The sequence below is a fragment of the Oncorhynchus gorbuscha genome, linkage group LG03, assembly GCF_021184085.1.
Source record: "Oncorhynchus gorbuscha isolate QuinsamMale2020 ecotype Even-year linkage group LG03, OgorEven_v1.0, whole genome shotgun sequence".
Classification (NCBI taxonomy): Eukaryota; Metazoa; Chordata; class Actinopteri; order Salmoniformes; family Salmonidae; genus Oncorhynchus; species Oncorhynchus gorbuscha.
Genome location: NC_060175.1, coordinates 9,953,707 through 9,976,913, shown reverse-complemented (window position 1 = coordinate 9,976,913; position 23,207 = coordinate 9,953,707). Strand labels below are relative to the sequence as shown.

Genomic DNA, 23,207 nt, shown 5'->3' with positions numbered 1-23,207 from the left:
TTTGAAGGTAGGCCTTGAAATACATCCACAGGTACACCTCCAATTGACTCAAATGATGTCAATAAGTCTATCAGAAGCTTGTAAAGCCATGACATAATTTTCTGGAAATTTCCAAGCTGTTTGTACCTCATTGGGATAGGCGTGTCGCTAGCAGGACACCTCGACAACGTCCGGTGGAATTGCAGAGAGCCAAATTCAAATTAAACTACTATAAATATTTAACTTTTGTCACGTTCGTCATAATTATGAGACCAAGGCGCAGAGTGATAAGAATACATTCTTCTTTAATTAACTAAAAACACTTAAACAAACTAACAAAACAACAAAACGAACATGAAGCTATGATAAACCGAGTGCTGACATGCAGCTACACATAGACAGACAATAACCCACCTTTATTTAACCAGGTAGGCTAGTGGAGAACAAGTTCTCATGTTCAACTGCGACCTGGCCAAGATAAAGCATAGCAGTGTGAACATACAACACAGAGTTACACATGGAGTAAACAATTAACAAGTCAATAACACAGTAGGAAGAAAAAGGAAAAGAACGCAACCTAAATAAGATCCACCATTCAGAGACAACGATAAACAGCTCTCTCTGATTGTGGAACCAATTCAATCCACCATAGACCTACATATACCTAGACATACCAAAACCCCATAGAATTACAAAAACCCTACAAAAAGACAAGAGTAGTGGAAATTTCCTGTATTTACCAAATCACGAGAGCAAACCACACACAAGTCAGAGTTATCATAAAGTTCATCTTTAATTATATGAGCTCCATCACAACCCTGTGACTCTCAGATTAATTCAGTGTCTATAAATGAATTGTCTGAGAGTGCTTACACATTGTAACTGAGATCCTTTATAGCAAAGACACACATAGCCAGACAGCATTGGCTATACATTATCGTTCAGCTTTGTCTCCTAAACTATGTTCTTATCTCGCTCTTGGTACCACTCAGGACCAAAAGCATATATCAAATACACCCCTCCTGGACAAGATCACAGAGACACACTGACTGGCACACAGACATTGTGGAGCCAAGAGATAATTGGTTCCCCCTCAATCATCCCTTCACATGGTTTAAAAGATATGTTTACATATGAAGACAAGCTTGACCCCTCCCCTCACTGCGGCCCAAGTAACTGACCCCAGGACAGAGAAAGGATAACTGCAAATGGCCACCACTATAGTACAACCAGATACATTCTAAATGAGAAGTAACTCACAAGCATATAATGAAAATAAAACATCTTATCTATGCTACCCAACTATTCTGATTCATCCCCAACACAAGAAAAAAACTCACATACCATCCTCGTCACACCCTGACCTAACCAAAATAAATAATTAATAAATATAGAAAACAAAGATAACTAAGGTCAGGGCGTGATAACTTTCATAAAATCACAAGTGCAATACATCAAAATTAAGCTTAATTTGTTGTTAATCCAGCCGCCATGTCAGATTTCAAAAAGGCTTTACGGCGAAAGTAAACCATGCGATTATCTCAGGACAGCGCCCCGCATACCAACACATGAAAAACATATTTCAACCAGGCAGGTGCGACACGAAAGTCAGAAATAGCTCTATAAAAAATGCCTTACCTTTGATCATCTTCTGTTGGCACTCCAAAAGGTCCCAGTTGCATCACAAATGGTCCTTTTGTTCGATATTGTCCTTATTTATATCCATAAAAACTCAGTTTAGCTGGCGCGCTTCAGTCAATAATCCACCCAGTTTCCCTCCATCAAAATGCATACAAAATTAATCCCAAACGTTACTAATAAACTTTAACAAACAAGTCAAACAACGTTTATAATCAAACCTTAGGTATCCTAATACGCAAATAGTATGTTCATTACCGGAGATAAATAAGAAAGAACTAGATTTAATCTGTCTGTAAACAATTGTTGGAAAAATTACCTGTGTCATGTGTCATGCATACAAAGTAGATGTCCTAACTGACTTGCCAAAACTAAAGTTTGTTCACAATAAATTTGTGGGAGTGGTTGAAAAATGAGATTTAATGGCTCCAACCTAAGTGTATATAAACTTCCGACTTCAACTGTAGATGTCGTCTAAAGTTCTGGTTTAGACATTTTAACAGTTTAGACGGTTTTAAAACAAATATGTCGGTCATTCCTTGAAGAAAAAATCCCTCATATTCAACATCATAGCCCTGTGGAGAATGGCAGAGACTTCCAGAAGAGAGGAGACCAGAACAGGTTGAATATTTTGTTACCATTGGCACCAAAAGGGATTGGATCAGAGCAGGGGTTGGCAGTGAAGTGATTATGCTGGCTAGGAGCTAATCAGCTGAAATGGACTGGAGGGAGTTCTGGACTGTAATTGCTGTGGTTCTGTGGCAGTCAGGAGAGAGGTATCGCAGTCTCTCTCTTGCTCTCGCTTTCTTGCACACTCTCTCTCCCATGTGCTTTCTCATGTGCTCTCTCTCTGTCTCTCTCTCTATCTCTCACTCGATCTCAATTTCTGTCTCAATCTCTTTTTATTTCTCTCTTGGTATTTCTCTCTCCTCCCCTCTCTTTTTTCCCTATCTCTTTCTGTCATTTCGGTCATCTCAATTAAATGAGTCTCTCTCTCTCTCTCTCTCTCTCTCTCTCTCTCTCTCTCTCTCTCTCTCTCTCTCTCTTTCTGTCTCTCTCTCCTTGTTTCCTTTCTCTCTCTCTGATTATCAAATGTCAGGTTCTACATTGTTGACGAGCCTTGTCTTCTTGCTGGGTAATTTGGATGAACCCAGATGTTTTATTGGTCAGGACACAGGTGGATATTGGCTCTGTGCTGGGTGTCTTGTTTAGATAAGGAGGTTCTCTGAGGAGGCAGTGGATATTGGCTGGGTATTAGGATGAGGTATCCTTGGAGATGCTTGGAGATGGGCTCTGTGCTGTCTGGGTATTAGGATGAGGTAACCTTGGAGATGCTTGGAGATGGGCTCTGTGCTGTCTGGGTATTAGGATGAGGTATCCTTGGAGATGCTTGGAGATGGGCTCTGTGCTGTCTGGGTATTAGGATGAGGTAACCTTGGAGATGCTTGGAGATGGGCTCTGTGCTGTCTGGGTATTAGGATGAGGTAACCTTGGAGATGCTTGGAGATGGGCTCTGTGCTGTCTGGGTATTAGGATGAGGTAACCTTGGAGATCCTTAGAGACAGACTCTGTGCTGTCTGGGTATTAGGATGAGGTAACCTTGGAGATGCTTGGAGATGGGCTCTGTGCTGTCTGGGTATTAGGATGAGGTAACCTTGGAGATGCTTGGAGACAGGCTCTGTGCTGTCTGGGTATTAGGATGAGGTAACCTTGGAGATGCTTAGAGACGGGTTCTGTGCTGTCTGGGTATTAGGATGAGGTAACCTTGGAGATGCTTGGAGACAGGCTCTGTGCTGTCTGGGTATTAGGATGAGGTATCCTTGAGATCCTTAGAGACAAGCTCTGTGCTGTCTGGTTATTAGATGAGGTAACCTTGGAGATGCTTGAAGACAGGCTCTGTGCTTTCTGGGTATTAGGATGAGGTAACCTTGGAGATGCTTGGAGATGGGCTCTGTGCTGTCTGGGTATTAGGATGAGGTAACCTTGGAGATGCTTGGAGATGGGCTCTGTGCTGTCTGGGTATTAGGATGAGGTAACCTTGGAGATGCTTGGAGACAGGCTCTGTGCTGTCTGGGTATTAGGATGAGGTAACCTTGGAGATGCTTGGAGATGGGCTCTGTGCTGTCTGGGTATTAGGATGAGGTAACCTTGGAGATCCTTAGAGACAGGCTCTGTGCTGGCTGGGTATTAGGATGAGGTAACCTTGGAGATGCTTGGAGATGGGCTCTGTGCTGTCTGGGTATTAGGATGAGGTAACCTTGGAGATCCTTAGAGACAGACTCTGTGCTGTCTGGGTATTAGGATGAGGTAACCTTGGAGATGCTTGGAGATGGGCTCTGTGCTGTCTGGGTATTAGGATGAGGTAACCTTGGAGATGCTTGGAGACAGGCTCTGTGCTGTCTGGGTATTAGGATGAGGTAACCTTGGAGATGCTTGGAGATGGGCTCTGTGCTGTCTGGGTATTAGGATGAGGTAACCTTGGAGATCCTTAGAGACAGGCTCTGTGCTGGCTGGGTATTAGGATGAGGTAACCTTGGAGATGCTTGGAGATGGGCTCTGTGCTGTCTGGGTATTAGGATGAGGTAACCTTGAGATCCTTAGAGACAGACTCTGTGCTGTCTGGGTATTAGGATGAGGTAACCTTGGAGATGCTTGGAGATGGGCTCTGTGCTGTCTGGGTATTAGGATGAGGTAACCTTGGAGATGCTTGGAGACAGGCTCTGTGCTGTCTGGGTATTAGGATGAGGTAACCTTGGAGATGCTTGGAGATGGGCTCTGTGCTGTCTGGGTATTAGGATGAGGTATCATTAGAGATGCTTGGAGATGGGCTCTGTGCTGTCTGGGTATTAGGATGAGGTAACCTTGGAGATGCTTGGAGATGGGCTCTGTGCTGTCTGGGTATTAGGATGAGGTAACCTTGGAGATCCTTAGAGACAGACTCTGTGCTGTCTGGGTATTAGGATGAGGTAACCTTGGAGATGCTTGGAGATGGGCTCTGTGCTGTCTGGGTATTAGGATGAGGTAACCTTGGAGATGCTTGGAGACAGGCTCTGTGCTGTCTGGGTATTAGGATGAGGTAACCTTGGAGATGCTTAGAGACGGGTTCTGTGCTGTCTGGGTATTAGGATGAGGTAACCTTGGAGATGCTTGGAGACAGGCTCTGTGCTGTCTGGGTATTAGGATGAGGTATCCTTGGAGATCCTTAGAGACAAGCTCTGTGCTGTCTGGTTATTAGGATGAGGTAACCTTGGAGATGCTTGAAGACAGGCTCTGTGCTTTCTGGGTATTAGGATGAGGTAACCTTGGAGATGCTTGGAGATGGGCTCTGTGCTGTCTGGGTATTAGGATGAGGTAACCTTGGAGATGCTTGGAGATGGGCTCTGTGCTGTCTGGGTATTAGGATGAGGTAACCTTGGAGATGCTTGGAGACAGGCTCTGTGCTGTCTGGGTATTAGGATGAGGTAACCTTGGAGATGCTTGGAGATGGGCTCTGTGCTGTCTGGGTATTAGGATGAGGTAACCTTGGAGATCCTTAGAGACAGGCTCTGTGCTGGCTGGGTATTAGGATGAGGTAACCTTGGAGATGCTTGGAGATGGGCTCTGTGCTGTCTGGGTATTAGGATGAGGTAACCTTGGAGATCCTTAGAGACAGACTCTGTGCTGTCTGGGTATTAGGATGAGGTAACCTTGGAGATGCTTGGAGATGGGCTCTGTGCTGTCTGGGTATTAGGATGAGGTAACCTTGGAGATGCTTGGAGACAGGCTCTGTGCTGTCTGGGTATTAGGATGAGGTAACCTTGGAGATGCTTGGAGATGGGCTCTGTGCTGTCTGGGTATTAGGATGAGGTAACCTTGGAGATCCTTAGAGACAGGCTCTGTGCTGTCTGGGTATTAGGATGAGGTAACCTTGGAGATGCTTGGAGATGGGCTCTGTGCTGTCTGGGTATTAGGATGAGGTAACCTTGGAGATCCTTAGAGACAGACTCTGTGCTGTCTGGGTATTAGGATGAGGTAACCTTGGAGATGCTTGGAGATGGGCTCTGTGCTGTCTGGGTATTAGGATGAGGTAACCTTGGAGATGCTTGGAGACAGGCTCTGTGCTGTCTGGGTATTAGGATGAGGTAACCTTGGAGATGCTTGGAGATGGGCTCTGTGCTGTCTGGGTATTAGGATGAGGTAACCTTGGAGATGCTTGGAGATGGGCTCTGTGCTGTCTGGGTATTAGGATGAGGTAACCTTGGAGATGTTTGGATACATTTTAAAAGGATCAAAAAAGGTTCATTTTATGCATGGTTACTCAAGGGTACATAAAGCTTCTCCTTTCCAAACAGCAAGGCTGCCCACGACAGCTGAAACAGAGCATTACCTAGTCAACAGCATTGTCCTACTTTTTATCAGGCCCACAATGTGGAAGCAATGCACCACCACCAATATCAGCACCACCAGCTAGCACCTCCATCCCAGGCTGTCCCAACGTGCCACGAGGGGCTGGTAAAGGTCTGATCCATGTAGCTGTACAATGAGCAGCCCACTTCCACAATAAACACCTCCACCTGTATTTGGCCACACAGGAAAGCCCCTCATCATCAACATCACACCAGCTTCCTGTTACACCAGAATGCACACACACACACACACACACACACACACACACTGACCCACCGAGCCCATACCCAGCATGCCCTCGTTCACACTTTTATCCACTCTGCTGCTTTCCAATAAGGTGTAAGTGATCCTTTCCAGAGTGCTGTGCAGCACATCCACCAGCCCAGGGCTCTTAGTGGGACATATCCATATCATTGAGGTCATGGAGAAGAGTGGCCGTGTGTGCGTGCGTGCGCACACGCGCGTGTGCGTGTGTGTGTGTGTGTGTGTGTGTGTGTGTGTGTGTGTGTGTGTGTGTGTGTGTGTGTGTGTGTGTGTGTGTGTGTGTGTGTGTGTGTGTGTGTGTGTGTGTGTGTGTGTGTGTGTGTGTGTGTGTGTGTGTGTTGATGAGGTATGGGAAGAAAGGGAACTAGAGACCAGCTAGAAGACAGATATGCAGACTGGCAGTTAGACAGACAGAGACAGACATGCAGACTGGCAGGCAGACAGACAGTTAGACAGACAGAGACAGACATGCAGACAGACAGACAGACAGACAGACAGACAGACAGACAGACAGACAGACAGACAGACAGACAGACAGACAGACAGACAGACAGACAGACAGACACACAGACAGACAGACACACAGACACACAGACAGACAGACTGCAGGGATATAGCTAGCTAGCAGGATCTCACTCACTCATGAACTGCAGTAGTATTGGACAGGGACAGATAATGATGCTGAATACTGCAGTAGTATTGGACAGGGACAGATCATGATGCTGAATACTGCAGTAGTATTGGACAGGGACAGATCATGATGCTGAATACTGCAGTAGTATTGGACAGGGACAGATCATGATGCTGAATACTGCAGTAGTATTGGACAGGGACAGATAATGATGCTGAATACTGCAGTAGTATTGGACAGGGACAGATCATGATGCTGAATACTGCAGTAGTATTGGACAGGGACAGATAATGATGCTGAATACTGCAGTAATATTGGACAGGGACAGATAATGATGCTGAATACTGCAGTAATATTGGACAGGGACAGATCATGATGCTGAATACTGCAGTAGTATTGGACAGGGACAGATCATGATGCTGAATACTGCAGTAGTATTGGACAGGGACAGATCATGATGCTGAATACTGCAGTAGTATTGGACAGGGACAGATCATGATGCTGAATACTGCAGTAGTATTGGACAGGGACAGATAATGATGCTGAATACTGCAGTAGTATTGGACAGGGACAGATAATGATGCTGAATACTGCAGTAGTATTGGACAGGGACAGATCATGATGCTGAATACTGCAGTAGTATTGGACAGGGACTGATAATGATGCTGAATACTGCAGTAATATTGGACAGGGACAGATAATGATGCTGAATACTGCAGTAATATTGGACAGGGACAGATAATGATGCTGAATACTGCAGTAATATTGGACAGGGACAGATAATGATGCTGAATACTGCAGTAGTATTGGACAGGGACAGATAATGATGCTGAATACTGCAGTAGTATTGGACAGGGACAGATCATGATGCTATGTGGATGAATTAGCTAGTAAATTGGTTACAATATACTGTAGCTGTCGCTATGTGGATGAATTTGCCAGTACAGTGGTTACAATATACTGTAGCTGTCGCTATGTGGATGAATTTGCCAGAACAGTGGTTATGATATACTGTAGTTATGTGGATGAATTAGCTAGTAGAGTGGCTATAATATACTGTAGTTATGTGGATGAATTAGCTAGTAGAGTGGCTATAATATACTGTAGTTATGTGGATGAATTAGCTAGTAGAGTGGCTATAATATACTGTAGTTATGTGGATGAATTAGCTAGTAGAGTGGCTATAATATACTGTAGTTATGTGGATGAATTAGCTAGGTGTCCCTGTAAGTACAGTATTTTGAAAATGTTGACCTTGCCTAATCTTTGGATTTATGTCATGTTTTGTATGTTTAGTAGATTGTCCCTCATACCGGAAACATGATGTTCCACAGTCATTGGGCTGTAAGTCATAGACGGCCTTTATATCAGCCTTCAGATAGAAAACAAGCAGCAGTTAGGACAGAACAGAAACACAGACAAGTAGAGAAGGATAAAATGGTAGTGAAGCCCCATGAGAAGCAGACATATCTGGACTGTATGAGCATCACATCGGCAGACTGGCTCTCAGTACAGAGAGGACCTCTAGTGGGGGCAAGGCAAGGAGAGCTCTGCAGCATGGGTGGAGTAGAACAGAACAGGGTAGAACACAGTAGAGTTGAATAGAATAGATACACAAGGAGAGCTCTGCAGCATGGGTGGAGTAGAACAGAACATAGTAGAACACAGTAGAGTTGAATAGAATAGATACACAAGGAGAGCTCTGCAGCATGGGTGGAGTAGAACAGAACAGGGTAGAACACAGTAGAGTTGAATAGAATAGATACACAAGGAGAGCTCTGCAGACTGGAATACATAGTATAGAGTAGAGGAGAACAGAATAGAATATAACAGAACAGGGCAGAACAGAACAGAATAGAACAGAACAGAATAGAACAGAACAGAATAGAACAGAACAGAACAGAATAGAACAGAATAGAATAGAACAGAACAGAATAGAGCAGAGCAGAACAGAACAGAACAGAATAGAGCCGGACAGAAGAGAACAGAACAGAACAGAATAGAACAGAATAGAACAGAACAGAATAGAACAGAATAGAACAGAATAGAATAGAACAGAACAGAACAGAACAGAATAGAACAGAATAGAATAGAACAGAACAGAATAGAACAGAACAAAATAGAACAGAACAGAATAGAACAGAACAGAATAGAACAGAACAGAATAGAACAGAACAGAATAGAGCAGAACAGAATAGAGCAGAACAGAATAGAACAGAGGAGAGCAGAACAGAATAGAACAGAACAGAATAGAACAGAACAGAATAGAGCAGAACAGAACAGAACAGAATAGAGCAGAACAGAATAGAGCAGAACAGAATAGAACAGAGGAGAGCAGAACAGAATAGAACAGAACAGAATAGAACATAACAGAATAGAGCAGAGGAGGGCAGAACAGAATAGAGCAGAACAGAATAGAACAGAACAGAATAGAGCAGAGGAGAATAGAACAGAACAGAAGAGAACAGAACAGAATAGAGCAGAACAGAATAGAGCAGAACAGAATAGAGCAGAACAGAATAGAACAGAACAGAATAGAGCAGAACAGAACAGAACAGAACAGAGCAGAGCAGAACAGAACAGAGCAGAGCAGAACAGAACAGAACATAATAGAACAGAACAGAACAGAGCAGAGCAGAACAGAACAGAGCAGAAGACACCTCTGCAGCCTGCCTCGGTCATTGGAACAATCAGAACAAATCCAGAAGCACATGACATTACAGCAGAGATGGGAAAAGTGTGAAGAGAACAACTTCCTGGGACACAACATTGTGTAAGGTGGCATTTTATACCAGAAGTGCCCAGGGCAGCTGGAGGCAAGCCCTTAGGAAGTGGAAGAGAAGTGCCATACAGCAGACAGTTTTACTATTTACATAATGCCTTTAACATAACACACATAACACATGATATGATGCTTAGAATCCACTATCCACTTCATAGGTATTACTAGAAACAGTGCATGGAATGGGATGAAGAGAACATGAACCGTTGGAGATACAGTATGTTCCCACTGCAGGAGACAATTCCCCAAACACTGTATAATAATGGATTCCTACCTCATACTCAGGTGGTCATCTCAATTAAATGAGTCTTTCTGTAACAATATTCGTCTTCCTCTGACGAGGAGTATGAAGGATCGGACCAATATGCTGCGTGGTAAGTGTCCATGTTGATAATTTATTAAACATTGAACACCAAAAACAAAATAACAAGGAGAAGGAACGAAAACTAAACAGTTCTGTCTGGTGAAGACACAGAGACAGAAACAATCACCCACCACTATAATGGGGGAAACAGGCTACCTAAGTATGATTCTAAATCAGAGACAACGAACGACACCGAAGACGAATATCGTTACAGTCTATCTCTGTCTCTTTCCGTCTCTGTCTTTCTGTCTCTCTTTCTTTATGTTTTTCTCTTTCTCTCAGTGCATGCTGGCAGTTTTTTGGAGTTTGAGTGTTTGTTGTGGAAGGCTCTGTCCTAACTTATTTTCTTGATTCTGTCTTGGTCTTTTCTTAAAAGTTTATTTTCTATGGTGGAGGGTTAATGCACTATTTGCCGTAGCGGAATCCACAGGTTTTTTCATTAGGTAGGGTGGAAGAGTATAGAGTTTTAGTTTCCTGGGGTTTGGAATGTGCGGTGTGAGACACTGTCGATACGGCATGGATTCAGGTGTGTTCCTGAGAAGGGGGTTAAAGTGGAGGATGTTCTGCTCGCAGTCGGTGAACAGGTAGGAGCTGAATTTATACATTCCGCTTCCAGAATGAACAAAGTTGTGGTTGTGTTCATGAAAAGAGAAAATTTGGTGAGTAGGCACATTGCTAGTGCAATATTTGTACGGGGTGTGTTGGTGCCAATTTTGCCTCTTCCTACCGCCTTGACCAGGAAGGTAGTCACACATTTGCCTCCGTTTATTACGGGTCATCAAATCAGGGAAGAGCTGAGTCGTTTCGGTAAGGATTTGGGGCATAAGAGCTTTGTGTACCCACATAAAGGCTGTAGACAAGGTGAGAGTACAAGCGGCAGTGGGGGACATTGAGGTCAATGAGACGCAGGCAGCAGAGGCTGGGTCTAGTCATGCTATGGATGGTGGTGTAGATGAGGCTGGGTCTAGTCATGCTATGGATGGTGGTGTAGATGAGGCTGGGTCTAGTCATGCTATGGATGGTGGTGTAGATGAGGCTGGGCCTAGTCATGCTATGGATGGTGGTGTAGATGAGGCTGGGCCTAGTCATGCTATGGATGGTGGTGTAGATGAGGCTGGGTCTAGTCATGCTATGGATGGTGGTGTAGATGAGGCTGGGTCTAGTCATGTTATGGATGGTGGTGTAGATGAGGCTGGGTCTAGTCATGTTATGGATGGTGGTGTAGATGAGGCTGGGCCTAGTCATGCTATGGATGGTGGTGTAGATGAGGCTGGGCCTAGTCATGCTATGGATGGTGGTGTAGATGAGGCTGGGCCTAGTCATGTTATGGATGGTGGTGTAGATGAGGCTGGGCCTAGTCATGTTATGGATGGTGGTGTTGATGAGGCTGGGCCTAGTCATGTTATGGATGGTGGTGTAGATGAGGCTGGGCCTAGTCATGTTATGGATGGTGGTGTAGATGAGGCTGGGCCTAGTCATGCTATGGATGGTGGTGTAGATGAGGCTGGGCCTAGTCATGCTATGGATGGTGGTGTAGATGAGGCTGGGTCTAGTCATGCTATGGATGGTGGTGTAGATGAGGCTGGGTCTAGTCATGTTATGGATGGTGATGTAGATGAGGCTGGGCCTAGTCATGCTATGAATGGTGGTGTAGATGAGGCTGGGTCTAGTCATGCTATGGATGGTGGTGTAGATGAGGCTGGGCCTAGTCATGCTATGGATGGTGGTGTAGATGAGGCTGGGCCTAGTCATGTTATGGATGGTGGTGTAGATGAGGCTGGGCCTAGTCATGCTATGGATGGTGGTGTAGATGAGGCTGGGCCTAGTCATGCTATGGATGGTGGTGTAGATGAGGCTGGGTCTAGTCATGTTATGGATGGTGGTGTAGATGAGGCTGGGTCTAGTCATGTTATGGATGGTGGTGTAGATGAGGCTGGGTCTAGTCATGTTATGGATGGTGGTGTAGATGAGGCTGGGTCTAGTCATGCTATGGATGGTGGTGTAGATGAGGCTGGGTCTAGTCATGTTATGGATGGTGGTGTAGATGAGGCTGGGTCTAGTCATGCTATGGATGGTGGTGTAGATGAGGCTGGGTCTAGTCATGTTATGGATGGTGGTGTAGATGAGGCTGGGCCTAGTCATGCTATGGATGGTGGTGTAGATGAGGCTGGGTCTAGTCATGCTATGGATGGTAGTGTAGATGAGGCTGGGCCGAGTCATGTTATGGATGGTGGTGTAGATGAGGCTGGGTCTAGTCATGTTATGGATGGTGGTGTAGATGAGGCTGGGCCTAGTCATGTTATGGATGGTGGTGTAGATGAGGCTGGGTCTAGTCAGGTTATAGATAGTGGTGTAGATGAGGCTGGGTCTAGTCATGTTTTGGATGGTGGTGTAGATGAGGCTGGGCCTAGTCATGCCAGTGATGGTGGTGTAGATGAGGCTGGGTCTAGCCATGCTATGGAGGGTGGTGTAGATGAGGCTGGGTCTAGCCATGCTATGGATGGTGGTGTAGATGAGGCTGGGTCTAGTCATGCCAGTGATGGTGGTATAGATGAGGCTGAACCTCGTCAGGCTAGAGATGGTAGAGTAGATGAGGCTGGGCCTAGTCATGTTATGGATGGTCGTGTAGATAAGGCTGGGTCTTGTCATGTTATGGATGGTGGTGTAGATGAGGCTGGGCCTAGTCATATTATGGATGGTGGTGTAGATGAGACTGGTCCTAGTCATGTTTTGGATGGTGGTGTAGATGAGGCTGGGCCTAGTCATGTTATGGATGGTGGTGTAGATGAGGCTGGGCCTTGTCATGCTATGGAGGGTGGTGTAGATGAGGCTGGGCTTAGTCATGTTATGGATGGTGGTGTAGATGAGGCTGGGTCTAGTCATGTTTTGGATGGTGGTGTAGATGAGGCTGGGTCTAGTCATGTTATGGATGGTTGTGTAGATGAGGCTAGGTCTAGTCATGCCAGTGATGGTGGTGTAGATGAGGCTGAACCTCGTCAGGCTAGAGATGGTGGTGTAGATGAGACTGGGTCTAGTCAGGTTATGGAGGGTGGGGTAGATGAGACTGGGTCAAGTCAGGTTATAGATGGTGGTGTAGATGAGGCTGGGTCTAGTCAGGTTATAGATGGTGGTGTAGATGAGTCTGGGTCTAGTCAGGTTATACTAGTAGATGAGGAGAGTATAGTGGGGAAGTGTAAGAGACTAGGGGGGAGGAGGAGGGTGGGTCTAGTCAGGTAGTGATAGTAGATGAGGAGAGTGTAGTGGGGAAGTGTAAGATACTAGGGGGGAGGAGGAGGGTGGGTCTAGTCAGGTAGTGATAGTAGATGAGGAGAGTGTACTGTGGAAGTGTAAGAGACTAGGGGGAGGAGGAGGAGGGTGGTGTAGATGATGCTGGGTCTAGTCAGGTTATACTAGTAGATGAGGAGAGTATAGTGGGGAAGTGTAAGAGACTAGGGGGAGGAGGAGGGTGGGTCTAGTCAGGTAGTGATAGTAGATGAGGAGAGTGTAGTGGGGAAGTGTAAGAGACTAGGGGGGAGGAGGAGGGTGTCAAGAGGAAAAGGAAAAGGGGGAGGAGAAAGAAGTTGGGAGGGGAGAGGCTGGTGTGGTTAAAGGCCCCAAGGAACCTTTTGTTTGGGGGGGGGGGCAGAGAGGAAGGGCAGGTGGTCAGGATGGGAGATGAAGATGAGGAGGAGGAAAGTGAGTCTGAGGAAGAAGTAGATGAGGAGGCCTTTTTTTTCCAGACATCTCCTCAATGTTCGACAGCCAGTCAAGCAGAGGGGTCAATATATACGGTGAGGGATCTGACAAGGTTCCAGAATGAGACCAAAGGGGTCAAATTTCATCTTGAGGCTTTTTTTCTGACCTGAGTTTGTAAGATCCGTACAACATGCTATGAAAAAATGAGGGGCGTGTCCTCTCACCCAGGAAACGGTTTAGGTTGAGGAAGTGGGTCATAACAGTGCGTTAGGTTCTACCTTCAGACACCGTTTAGATGAATAGTTTGTTTCTGGCACTGGGGCTTTTTGAGCTTTGCTATTGGTGTCATTCTTTGCTGGCTTTTCTCCCACTTCTTATGGAGTCTCTTCGGGTAGGTTCACTTTATATACATGGCAGTGGAGATGTGGGAAAGAGGAGTCTGTTGGGTTAAAATGTAAAACAACAGAAAGTACAGGTGTTGATTCTGCAGGAGATTCATAGTGATGTGGTGAATGAAGTCGATGTAATGGCGTAGAATGCCCTGTGTGCGTTCTCTCTCAGTTCATTCACTGCCTCATTAAGGTGTCCAGTTGAGCTTATTTTTAATACTAAGTAATTGTTGTGTGTGCAGTACTCTATATATTTTGTACCAATTGAGAACGTCGGTCTAATTCCCTGAGATCTGGATTTTCTCTGGATCATTACTTTAGACTTGTTTTGGTTTACTGCCAGGGCCCAGGTCTGGCAGTACTGCTCTAGCAGGTCCAGGCTCTGCTGTAGGCTATGTGCTGTGGGTGTTTACTGCCAGGGCCCAGGTCTGGCAGTACTGCTCTAGCAGGTCCAGGCTCTGCTGTAGGCCATGTGCTGTGGGTGTTTACTGCCAGGGCCCAGGTCTGGCAGTACTGCTCTAGCAGGTCCAGGCTCTGCTGTAGGCCAGGTGCTGTGGGTGTTTACTGCCAGGGCCCAGGTCTGGCAATACTGCTCTAGCAGGTCCAGGCTCTGCTGTAGGCCAGGTGCTGTGGGTGTTTACTGCCAGGGCCCATGTCTGGCAGTACTGCTCTAGCAGGTCCAGGCTCTGCTGTAGGCCAGGTGCTGTGGGTGTTTACTGCCAGGGCCCAGGTCTGGCAGTACTGCTCTAGCAGGTCCAGGCTCTGCTGTAGGCCAGGTGCTGTGGGTGTTTACTGCCAGGGCCCAGGTCTGGCAGTACTGCTCTAGCAGGTCCAGGCTCTGCTGTAGACCAGGTGCTGTGGGTGTTTACTGCCAGGGCCCAGGTCTGGCAGTACTGCTCTAGCAGGTCCAGGCTCTGCTGTAGGCCATGTGCTGTGGGTGACAGCAAGCATAGGTCATCTGTGAAGAGTAGACATGAATTGTGGAGACTAACACCAGCAGCTGAGGATTTTTCTAGAATAGCCAATTTGTTGATATAATTGTTGGAAGAGTGTTTCTGTCACTCTTTGTCTTCTTTCTGTCTGTCTGTCTGTCTGTCTGTCTGTCTGTCTGTCTGTCTGTCTGTCTGTCTGTCTGTCTGTCTGTCTGTCTGTCTGTCTGTCTGTCTGTCTGTCTGTCTGTCTGTCTGTCTCTGTCTGTCTGTCTGTCTGTCTGTCTGTCTGTCTGTCTGTCTGTCTGTCTGTCTCTGTCTCTGTCTGTCTGTCTGTCTGTCTGTCTGTCTGTCTGTCTGTCTTCTGCATTGCTCTAAAAACTGTAGCCTTCTAACTACCAGAGGAAATATCCAGTCAGCTTCTTTCTCTCCCTCTCTCTCTCGTTTCTGCATTGCGTAAAAACTGTAGCCTTCTAACTACCAGAGGAAATATCCAGTCAGCTTCTTTAGATCAGTTGAATATTAATGCAATTGAATGCAAAAATCTCTCTCACACACACACACACACACACACACACACACACACACACACACACACACACACACACACACACACACACACACACACACTCACTCACTCACTCACTCACTCACTCACTCACTCACTCACTCACTCACTCACTCACTCACACGACACACAGACAGTTGAATGCCAATGCACTTGAATGCACAACATCTGTATGTCCGTTAGAGATGTTTCCTAGAGATGTTTCCTATCTTTGTTTCCCCTACAGATGTAACAATGAGAATGAGTGGTACCAGATCCATGAAAACATCATAAGAAAATCCAGCACCAAGTACACAGCTCCCAGCACCAACTATGGTATGTTAACCTAACCCCTGTCTCTGGTACTTACACGGTTATACTATTGAGGCCCCCCAGGTGAGTCAGTGTGTGTTTGTGTGTGTGTGTGTGTGTGTCCCGTACCCTGTCCAACCCTTCACAGGGATGACACACAATCTCATAATTTCCCTTCACTCCGATAATCTCGGTAATTGGTAGCCTACAAATATGAATGTCATTCTCTTAGTTGATAGTGTGTACATCAAGGGCCTTCCCCCCTCAAAGCTCATTAGAGAATCCAACGTCCCTCCCGTCGTATCTCCTCCTCCAATGAGCTTTGAGAGGGACGCGAGAGATTGCGTAATCAAGGACGGGAGGAATCAAGGATCTGAAGTGTAGTTAAGTTTTTAGACAGTCAATTAGATAATGTACATGTCATTGACATACCAGTTATAGAACATAGTCCTCAGGATCAGCCACTGAGATACGACTGCATTGGTAGGATAATCATAGAGTTCAAATCAAATCTAATGTATTTATAAGCCCTTCGTACATCGGCTGATATCTCAAAGTGCTGTACAGAAACCCAGCCTAAAACCCCAAACAGCAAGCAAAGCAGGTGTAGTAGCACGTTGGCTAGGAAAAACTCCCTAAAAAGGCCAAAACCTAGGAAGAAACCTAGAGAGGAACCAGGATTTGAGGGGTGGCCAGTCCTCTTCTGGCTGTGCCGGGTGGAGATTATAACAGAACATGGCCAAGATGTTCAAATGTTCATAAATGACCAGCATGGTCAAATAATAGGTCTGAGACAGGTAGGACGTCCGGTGAACAGGTCAGGATTCCATAGCCGCAGGCAGAACAGTTGAAACTGGAGCAGCAGCACGGCCAGATGGACTGGGGACAGCAAGGAGTCATCATGCCAGGTTGTCCTGAGGCATGGTCCTAGTGCCCAGGTCCTCAGAGAGAGATAAAGAAAGAGAGAAAGAGAGAATTAGAGAGAGCATACATAAATTCACACAGGACACCGATAAGACAGGAGAAGTACTCCAGATATAACAAACTGACCATATCCCCCCGACACATAAACTACTGCAGCATAAATACTGGAGGCTGAGACAGGAGGGGTCAGGAGACACTGTGGCCCCATCCGATGATACCCCCGGACAGGGCCAAACAGGAAGGCCCCACCCACTGTGGCCCCACCCACTTTGCCAAAGCACAGCCCCCACACCACTAGAGGGATATCTTCAACCACCAACTTACCATCCTGAGACAAGGCCGAGTATAGCCCACAAAGACGTCCGCCACGGCACAACCCAAAGGGGGGGGCGCCAACCCAGACAGGAAGATCACATCAGTGATTTGGCACATCTGACCATAACTATATCCTCCTGATTCCTGCTTGCAAGCAAAAAGTCAAACAGGAAGTACCAGTGACGTGCTCAATACGGAAGTGGTCCGATGAAGTGGATGCTAAGCAACAGGACTGTTTCACTACCACAGACTGGAATATGTCATGTGCATCGACGTTGTTTTCCCCACATTAACCGTACATACATGTCCCAACCAGAAGCCATGGATTACAGGCAACATCCGCACTGAGCTAATGGCTGGAACTGCCACTTTTAAGGAGCAGGACTCTAATCCGCACGCATATAAGAAATCCAGCTACGCCCTCTGACAAACCATCAAACTAGCAAAACGTTAATATAAGACTGAGATTGAATCCTGCTACACCGACTCTGACACTTGTCGGATGTGGCAAACTATCACAGATTACAAAGGGAAACCCAGCAGAGAACTACCCAGTGATGAGAGCCTACCAGATGAGCTAAATGCCTTCTATGCCTCGCTTCGAGGCAAGCAACACTGAACCATGCGTGAGAGCACCAGATGATCCGGACGACTGTGTAATCTCGCTCTCCATAGCCAGGAGTAGAGTAGAGTGAGTAGATTTTTAAACAGGTTAATATTCAGGTTAAGGCTGCAGGGCCAGACAGATTACCAGGACGTGTACTCAGAGCATCCACTGACCAACTGGCAAGTGTCTGTAATACCAACATGTTTTAAGAAAACCACCATAGTTCCTGTGCCCAAGAAGACCAAGGTAACTTGTCTAATTGACTACCAAGCCGTAGAACTCATATCTGTAACCCTGAAATGCTTTGATGGCTGGACATGGCTCACATCAACACCATCCTCCCAGAAACCCAGACCCACTCCAATTTGCATACCGCCCCAACAGATCCACAGATGACGCAATCTCTATTGCACCACACAATAGAGATTTGTCCGGTGCAATAGGAACAAAAGGAACACCTACGTGAGAATGCTGTTCATTGACTACTGCTCAGCGTTCAACACCATAGTGCCCACGAAGCTCATCACTAAGCTAAGGACCCTGGGACTATCGTTCATCCATGACTGCACGACACCAACACCAGCATCAAGTTTACCATTGACACAGCGGTGGTAGGCCTGATCACTGACAACGATGAGACAGCCTATAGGGAGACCCGGTAGTGTGGTGCCAATCATAGTCCGGCTCTTCCTTGGTTTGTGTCTTTTCTAGGGAGTTTGTCCACTGTGCTTCTACATCGGCTTGCTGTTTGAGGCATTCGACCGCAAGGCGCTACAGAGGCGGAGTCAGAGGAAGGCTCTAAAAATGCTTCTAAGACTCCAGCCACCCAAGTCATAGACTGTTCTCTCTGCTGCCACACGGCAAACGGTACCGAAGTACCAAGTCTAGGACCAAAAGGCTCCTTAACAGCTTCTACCCCCAAGTCATAATACCAAATAATGACAAAGCAAATATATTGAAAATTACATAAGTATTCAGACACTTTTACTTACTACTTTGTTGAAGCACCTATGGCAGTGATTACAGCCTTGAGTCTTCCTGGCTATGACGCTACAAGCTTGGCACACCTGTATTTGGGGAGTGTCCGCCATTCTTATCTGCAGATCCTCTCAAGCTCTGTCAGGTTGGATGGGGAGTGTCTGGTACTGGTACTCCTTGTACTCCTTGTATATAGCCTCATTACTACCTGGTACCCCTGCACATTGACTCAGTACTGGTACTCCTTGTATATAGCCTCATTACTACCTGGTACCCCTGCACATTGACTCAGTACTGGTACTCCTTGTATATAGCCCCATCTACCCATCTACCCATAACATAGAGTCACTATAGTCCCCATCTACCCATAACATAGAGTCACTATAGTCCCCATCTACCCATAACATAGAGTCACTATAGTCCCCATCTACCCATAACATAGAGTCAACTACATTATACTTGGAGAAGGTCTTACTTTTTTCTTTCTAAACTTTTACTTGTGATTGAGCCAGCTGCTGAGGGTAAAGGAGAAGCAGACTGATTTATTCTGTAGTAATCTTTTGTCCATTTTAGACCCGAAACATAAAGACAGAAAAGCAGAATACCTCCTTCGTCTCTTCTCTGAACATCCGTGGGAGTTTCTGTTCCAGCAGCTGTTCAGCTCCGAGTTAGTTAGCTGTTAGCATCCTCAGGGAGCCATTCAATATGTATGAACCTTCAAACAACTGCAGCTACAATACCTCAGGCTTTTAAATGGTTGAGAAAAAGGCAGGCAGAATAAAAAATGCTCTCTTTATGTTAAAAGTCCACACACACACACACACACACACACACACACACACACACACACACACACACACACACACACACACACACACACACACACACACACACACACACACACACACACACACACACACACACACACACACACACACACACACACACACACACACACACACACACACACACACTGACAGTGGGTGAGGCAATGGGTGGTGATGTTTTGATGATAGCATAATGCCGTAGTGTCTGCAATAGTAGATGAAGTCGCTGCAGGGTTGAGTTACATTATTTATCCGTGCTCGCACCATCTTCTAATGTCTGGCCATTTGCTGCCCAAAATATTGTAATAACAAAATGCTTTCTAAGGTCCTCCTCTCCTCTTCCCCTCACTGAAGTACTGTACCGTTGCCACTTTGTACTGAGGTGGCTATGGTAGTCAAGTGCAGGAGAGCAGAGATGTCAAAGTAGCGTCTTTAATAGGCAAGTCCAAAATGGGTCAGGTACAATACCAATAAACGCCCAAGACATAGGAACACACAGTCACTCACAGAAGGAGAGAAAACAATGCTCCTTACTTTTCCTACAACACTGTACACACGTGAATGAACTGAGGAAAAGCTCAACGAGCCACATGAAAAATAATCCTGCACAAACCTAAGCGGGGAAACAGGGGTAAATATACACACAGAAATGAAAGCAAATGAAAACCAGGTGTGAATGAACCAAAGACAAACGGAAAAGGAAACATGGATCAGTGATGGTTAGTAGACCGGTGATGGTTAGTAGACCGGTGATGGTTAGTAGGCCGGTGATGGTTAGTAGGTAGGCCGGTGATGGTTAGTAGGTCGGTGATGGCTAGTAGACCGGTGATGGTTAGTAGGTCGGTGATGGCTAGTAGACCGGTGATGGCTAGTAGACCGGTGATGGTTAGTAGACCGGTGATGGTTAGTAGACTGGTGATGGTTAGTAGGCCGGTGATGGTTAGTAGACCGGTGATGGTTAGTAGACCGGTGATGGCTAGTAGGCCGGTGATGGCTATAAAGGCGGTGATGGCTAGTAATGGCATATGATGGCTATTAGGCCGGTGATATTATAGGCCGGTGATGGCTAGTAGACCGGTGATGGCTATTAGGCCGGTGATGGTTAGTAGACCGGTGATGGTTAGTAGACCGGTGATGGCTAGTAGACCGGTGATGGTTAGTAGGCCGGTGATGGCCGGTGATGGCTAGTAGGCCGGTGATGGTTAGTAGACTGGTGATGGCTAGTAGGCCGGTGATGGTTAGTAGGCCGGTGATGGCTAGTAGGCCGGTGATGTCTAGTAGGCCGGTGATGGTTAGTAGGCCGGTGATGGCTAGTAGGCCGGTGATGGTTAGTAGCCCGGTGATGGCTAGTAGACCGGTGATGGCTAGTAGGCCGGTGATGGTTAGTAGGCCGGTGATGGTTAGTAGACCGGTGATGGTTAGTAGGTAGGTGATGGTTAGTAGGCCGGTGATGGCTAGTGGCGGTGATGGTTAGTAGACCGGTGATGGCTAGTAGGCCGGTGATGGCTAGTAGGCCGGTGATGGTTAGTAGGTAGGTGATGGTTAGTAGGCCGGTGATGGCTAGTAGGCCGGTGATGGCTAGTAGGCCGGTGATGGTTAGTAGGCCGGTGATGGTTAGTAGGCCGGTGATGGCTAGTAGGCCGGTGATGGTTAGTAGGTAGGTGATGGTTAGTAGGCCGGTGATGGCTAGTAGGCCGGTGATGGCTAGTAGGCCGGTGATGGTTAGTAGGCCGGTGATGGTTAGTAGACCGGTGATGGCTAGTAGGCCAGTGATGGCTAGTAGGCCGGTGATGGTTAGTAGGCCGGTGATGGTTAGTAGACCGGTGATGGTTAGTAGGTAGGTGATGGTTAGTAGGTAGGCCGGTGATGGTTAGTAGGTAGGTCGGTGATGGCTAGTAGGTAGGTCGGTGATGGCTAGTAGGTAGGTGATGGTTAGTAGGTAGGTGATGGTTAGTAGGTAGGCCGGTGATGGTTAGTAGGTAGGTCGGTGATGGCTAGTAGGCCGGTGATGGTTAGTAGGCTGGTGATGGTTAGTAGGCTGGTGATGGCTAGTAGGCCGGTGATGGTTAGTAGGTCGGTGATGGCTAGTAGGCCGGTGATGGCTAGTAGGCCGGTGATGGTTAGTAGGCCGGTGATGGCTAGTAGGCCGGTGATGGTTAGTAGGCCGGTGATGGCTAGTAGGCCGGTAATGGTTAGTAGGTAGGCCGGTGATGGCTATTAGGCCGGTGATGGTTAGTAGGCCGGTGATGGTTAGTAGGCCGGTGATGACTAGTAGGCCGGTGATGGTTAGTAGGTAGGTGATGGTTAGTAGGCCGGTGATGACTAGTAGGCCGGTGATGGTTAGTAGGTAGGTGATGGTTAGTAGGTAGGTGATGGTTAGTAGGCCGGTGATGGCTAGTAGGCCGGTGATGGTTAGTAGGCCGGTGATGGTTAGTAGGCCGGTGATGGTTAGTCGACCGGTGATGGTTAGTAGGCCGGTGATGGTTAGTAGGCCGGTGATGGCTAGTAGGTAGGTGATGGTTAGTAGGTAGGTGATGGTTAGTAGGTAGGCCGGTGATGGTTAGTAGGTAGGTCGGTGATGGCTAGTAGGCCGGTGATGGTTAGTAGGCTGGTGATGGTTAGTAGGCTGGTGATGGCTAGTAGGCCGGTGATGGTTAGTAGGTCGGTGATGGCTAGTAGGCCGGTGATGGCTAGTAGGCCGGTGATGGTTAGTAGGCCGGTGATGGCTAGTAGGCGGTGATGGTTAGTAGGCGGTGATGGCTAGTAGGCCGGTAATGGTTAGTAGGTAGGCGGTGATGGCTATTAGGCCGGTGATGGTTAGTAGGCCGGTGATGGTTAGTAGGCCGGTGATGACTAGTAGGCCGGTGATGGTTAGTAGGTAGGTGATGGTTAGTAGGCGGTGATGACTAGTAGGCCGGTGATGGTTAGTAGGTAGGTGATGGTTAGTAGGTAGGTGATGGTTAGTAGGCCGGTGATGATTAGTAGGCCGGTGATGGTTAGTAGGTAGGTGATGGTTAGTAGGCCGGTGATGGTTAGTAGGCCGGTGATGGTTAGTAGGTAGGTGATGGTTAGTAGGCCGGTGATGGTTAGTAGGCGGTGATGATGAGGCCGGTGATGGTTAGTAGTAGGCCGGTGATGGTTAGTAGGCCGGTGATGGCTAGTAGGCCGGTGATGGTTAGTAGGCCGGTGATGGTTAGTAGGCCGGTGATGGCTAGTAGGCCGGTGATGGTTAGTAGGCGGTGATGGCTAGTAGGCGGTGATGGTTAGTATGGCTAGTAGGTGATGGTTAGTAGGCCGGTGATGGCTATTAGGCGGTGATGGTTAGTAGGCGGTGATGGTTAGTAGGCCGTGATGATGGATTAGTAGGTAGGTGATGGTTAGTAGGCCGGTGATGACTAGTAGGCCGGTGATGGTTAGTAGGCCGGTGATGGTTAGTAGGCCGGTGATGGTTAGTAGGCCGGTGATGACTAGTAGGCGGTGATGGTTAGTAGGCCGGTGATGGTTAGTAGGCGGTGATGGTTATGACGGTGATGAGTGATGGTTAGTAGGCCGGTGATGGTTAGTAGGCCGGTGATGACTAGTAGGCCGGTGATGGTTAGTAGGCCGGTGATGACTAGTAGGCCGGTGATGGTTAGTAGG

At 47.0% G+C, this 23,207-nt stretch overlaps 1 protein-coding gene across 1 annotated transcript in view; it reads left to right on the top strand.

The window, feature by feature from the left end:
* Window positions 1–23,207, top strand: part of LOC124032458 (dedicator of cytokinesis protein 3-like) — a 393,573-nt gene that overhangs the window by 331,334 nt on the left and 39,032 nt on the right. The window contains exon 13 of the mRNA XM_046344862.1: window positions 15,853–15,941. Within this exon, the coding sequence (XP_046200818.1) occupies window positions 15,853–15,941 (89 nt within the window). The remainder of the gene's footprint in view (window positions 1–15,852; window positions 15,942–23,207) is intronic.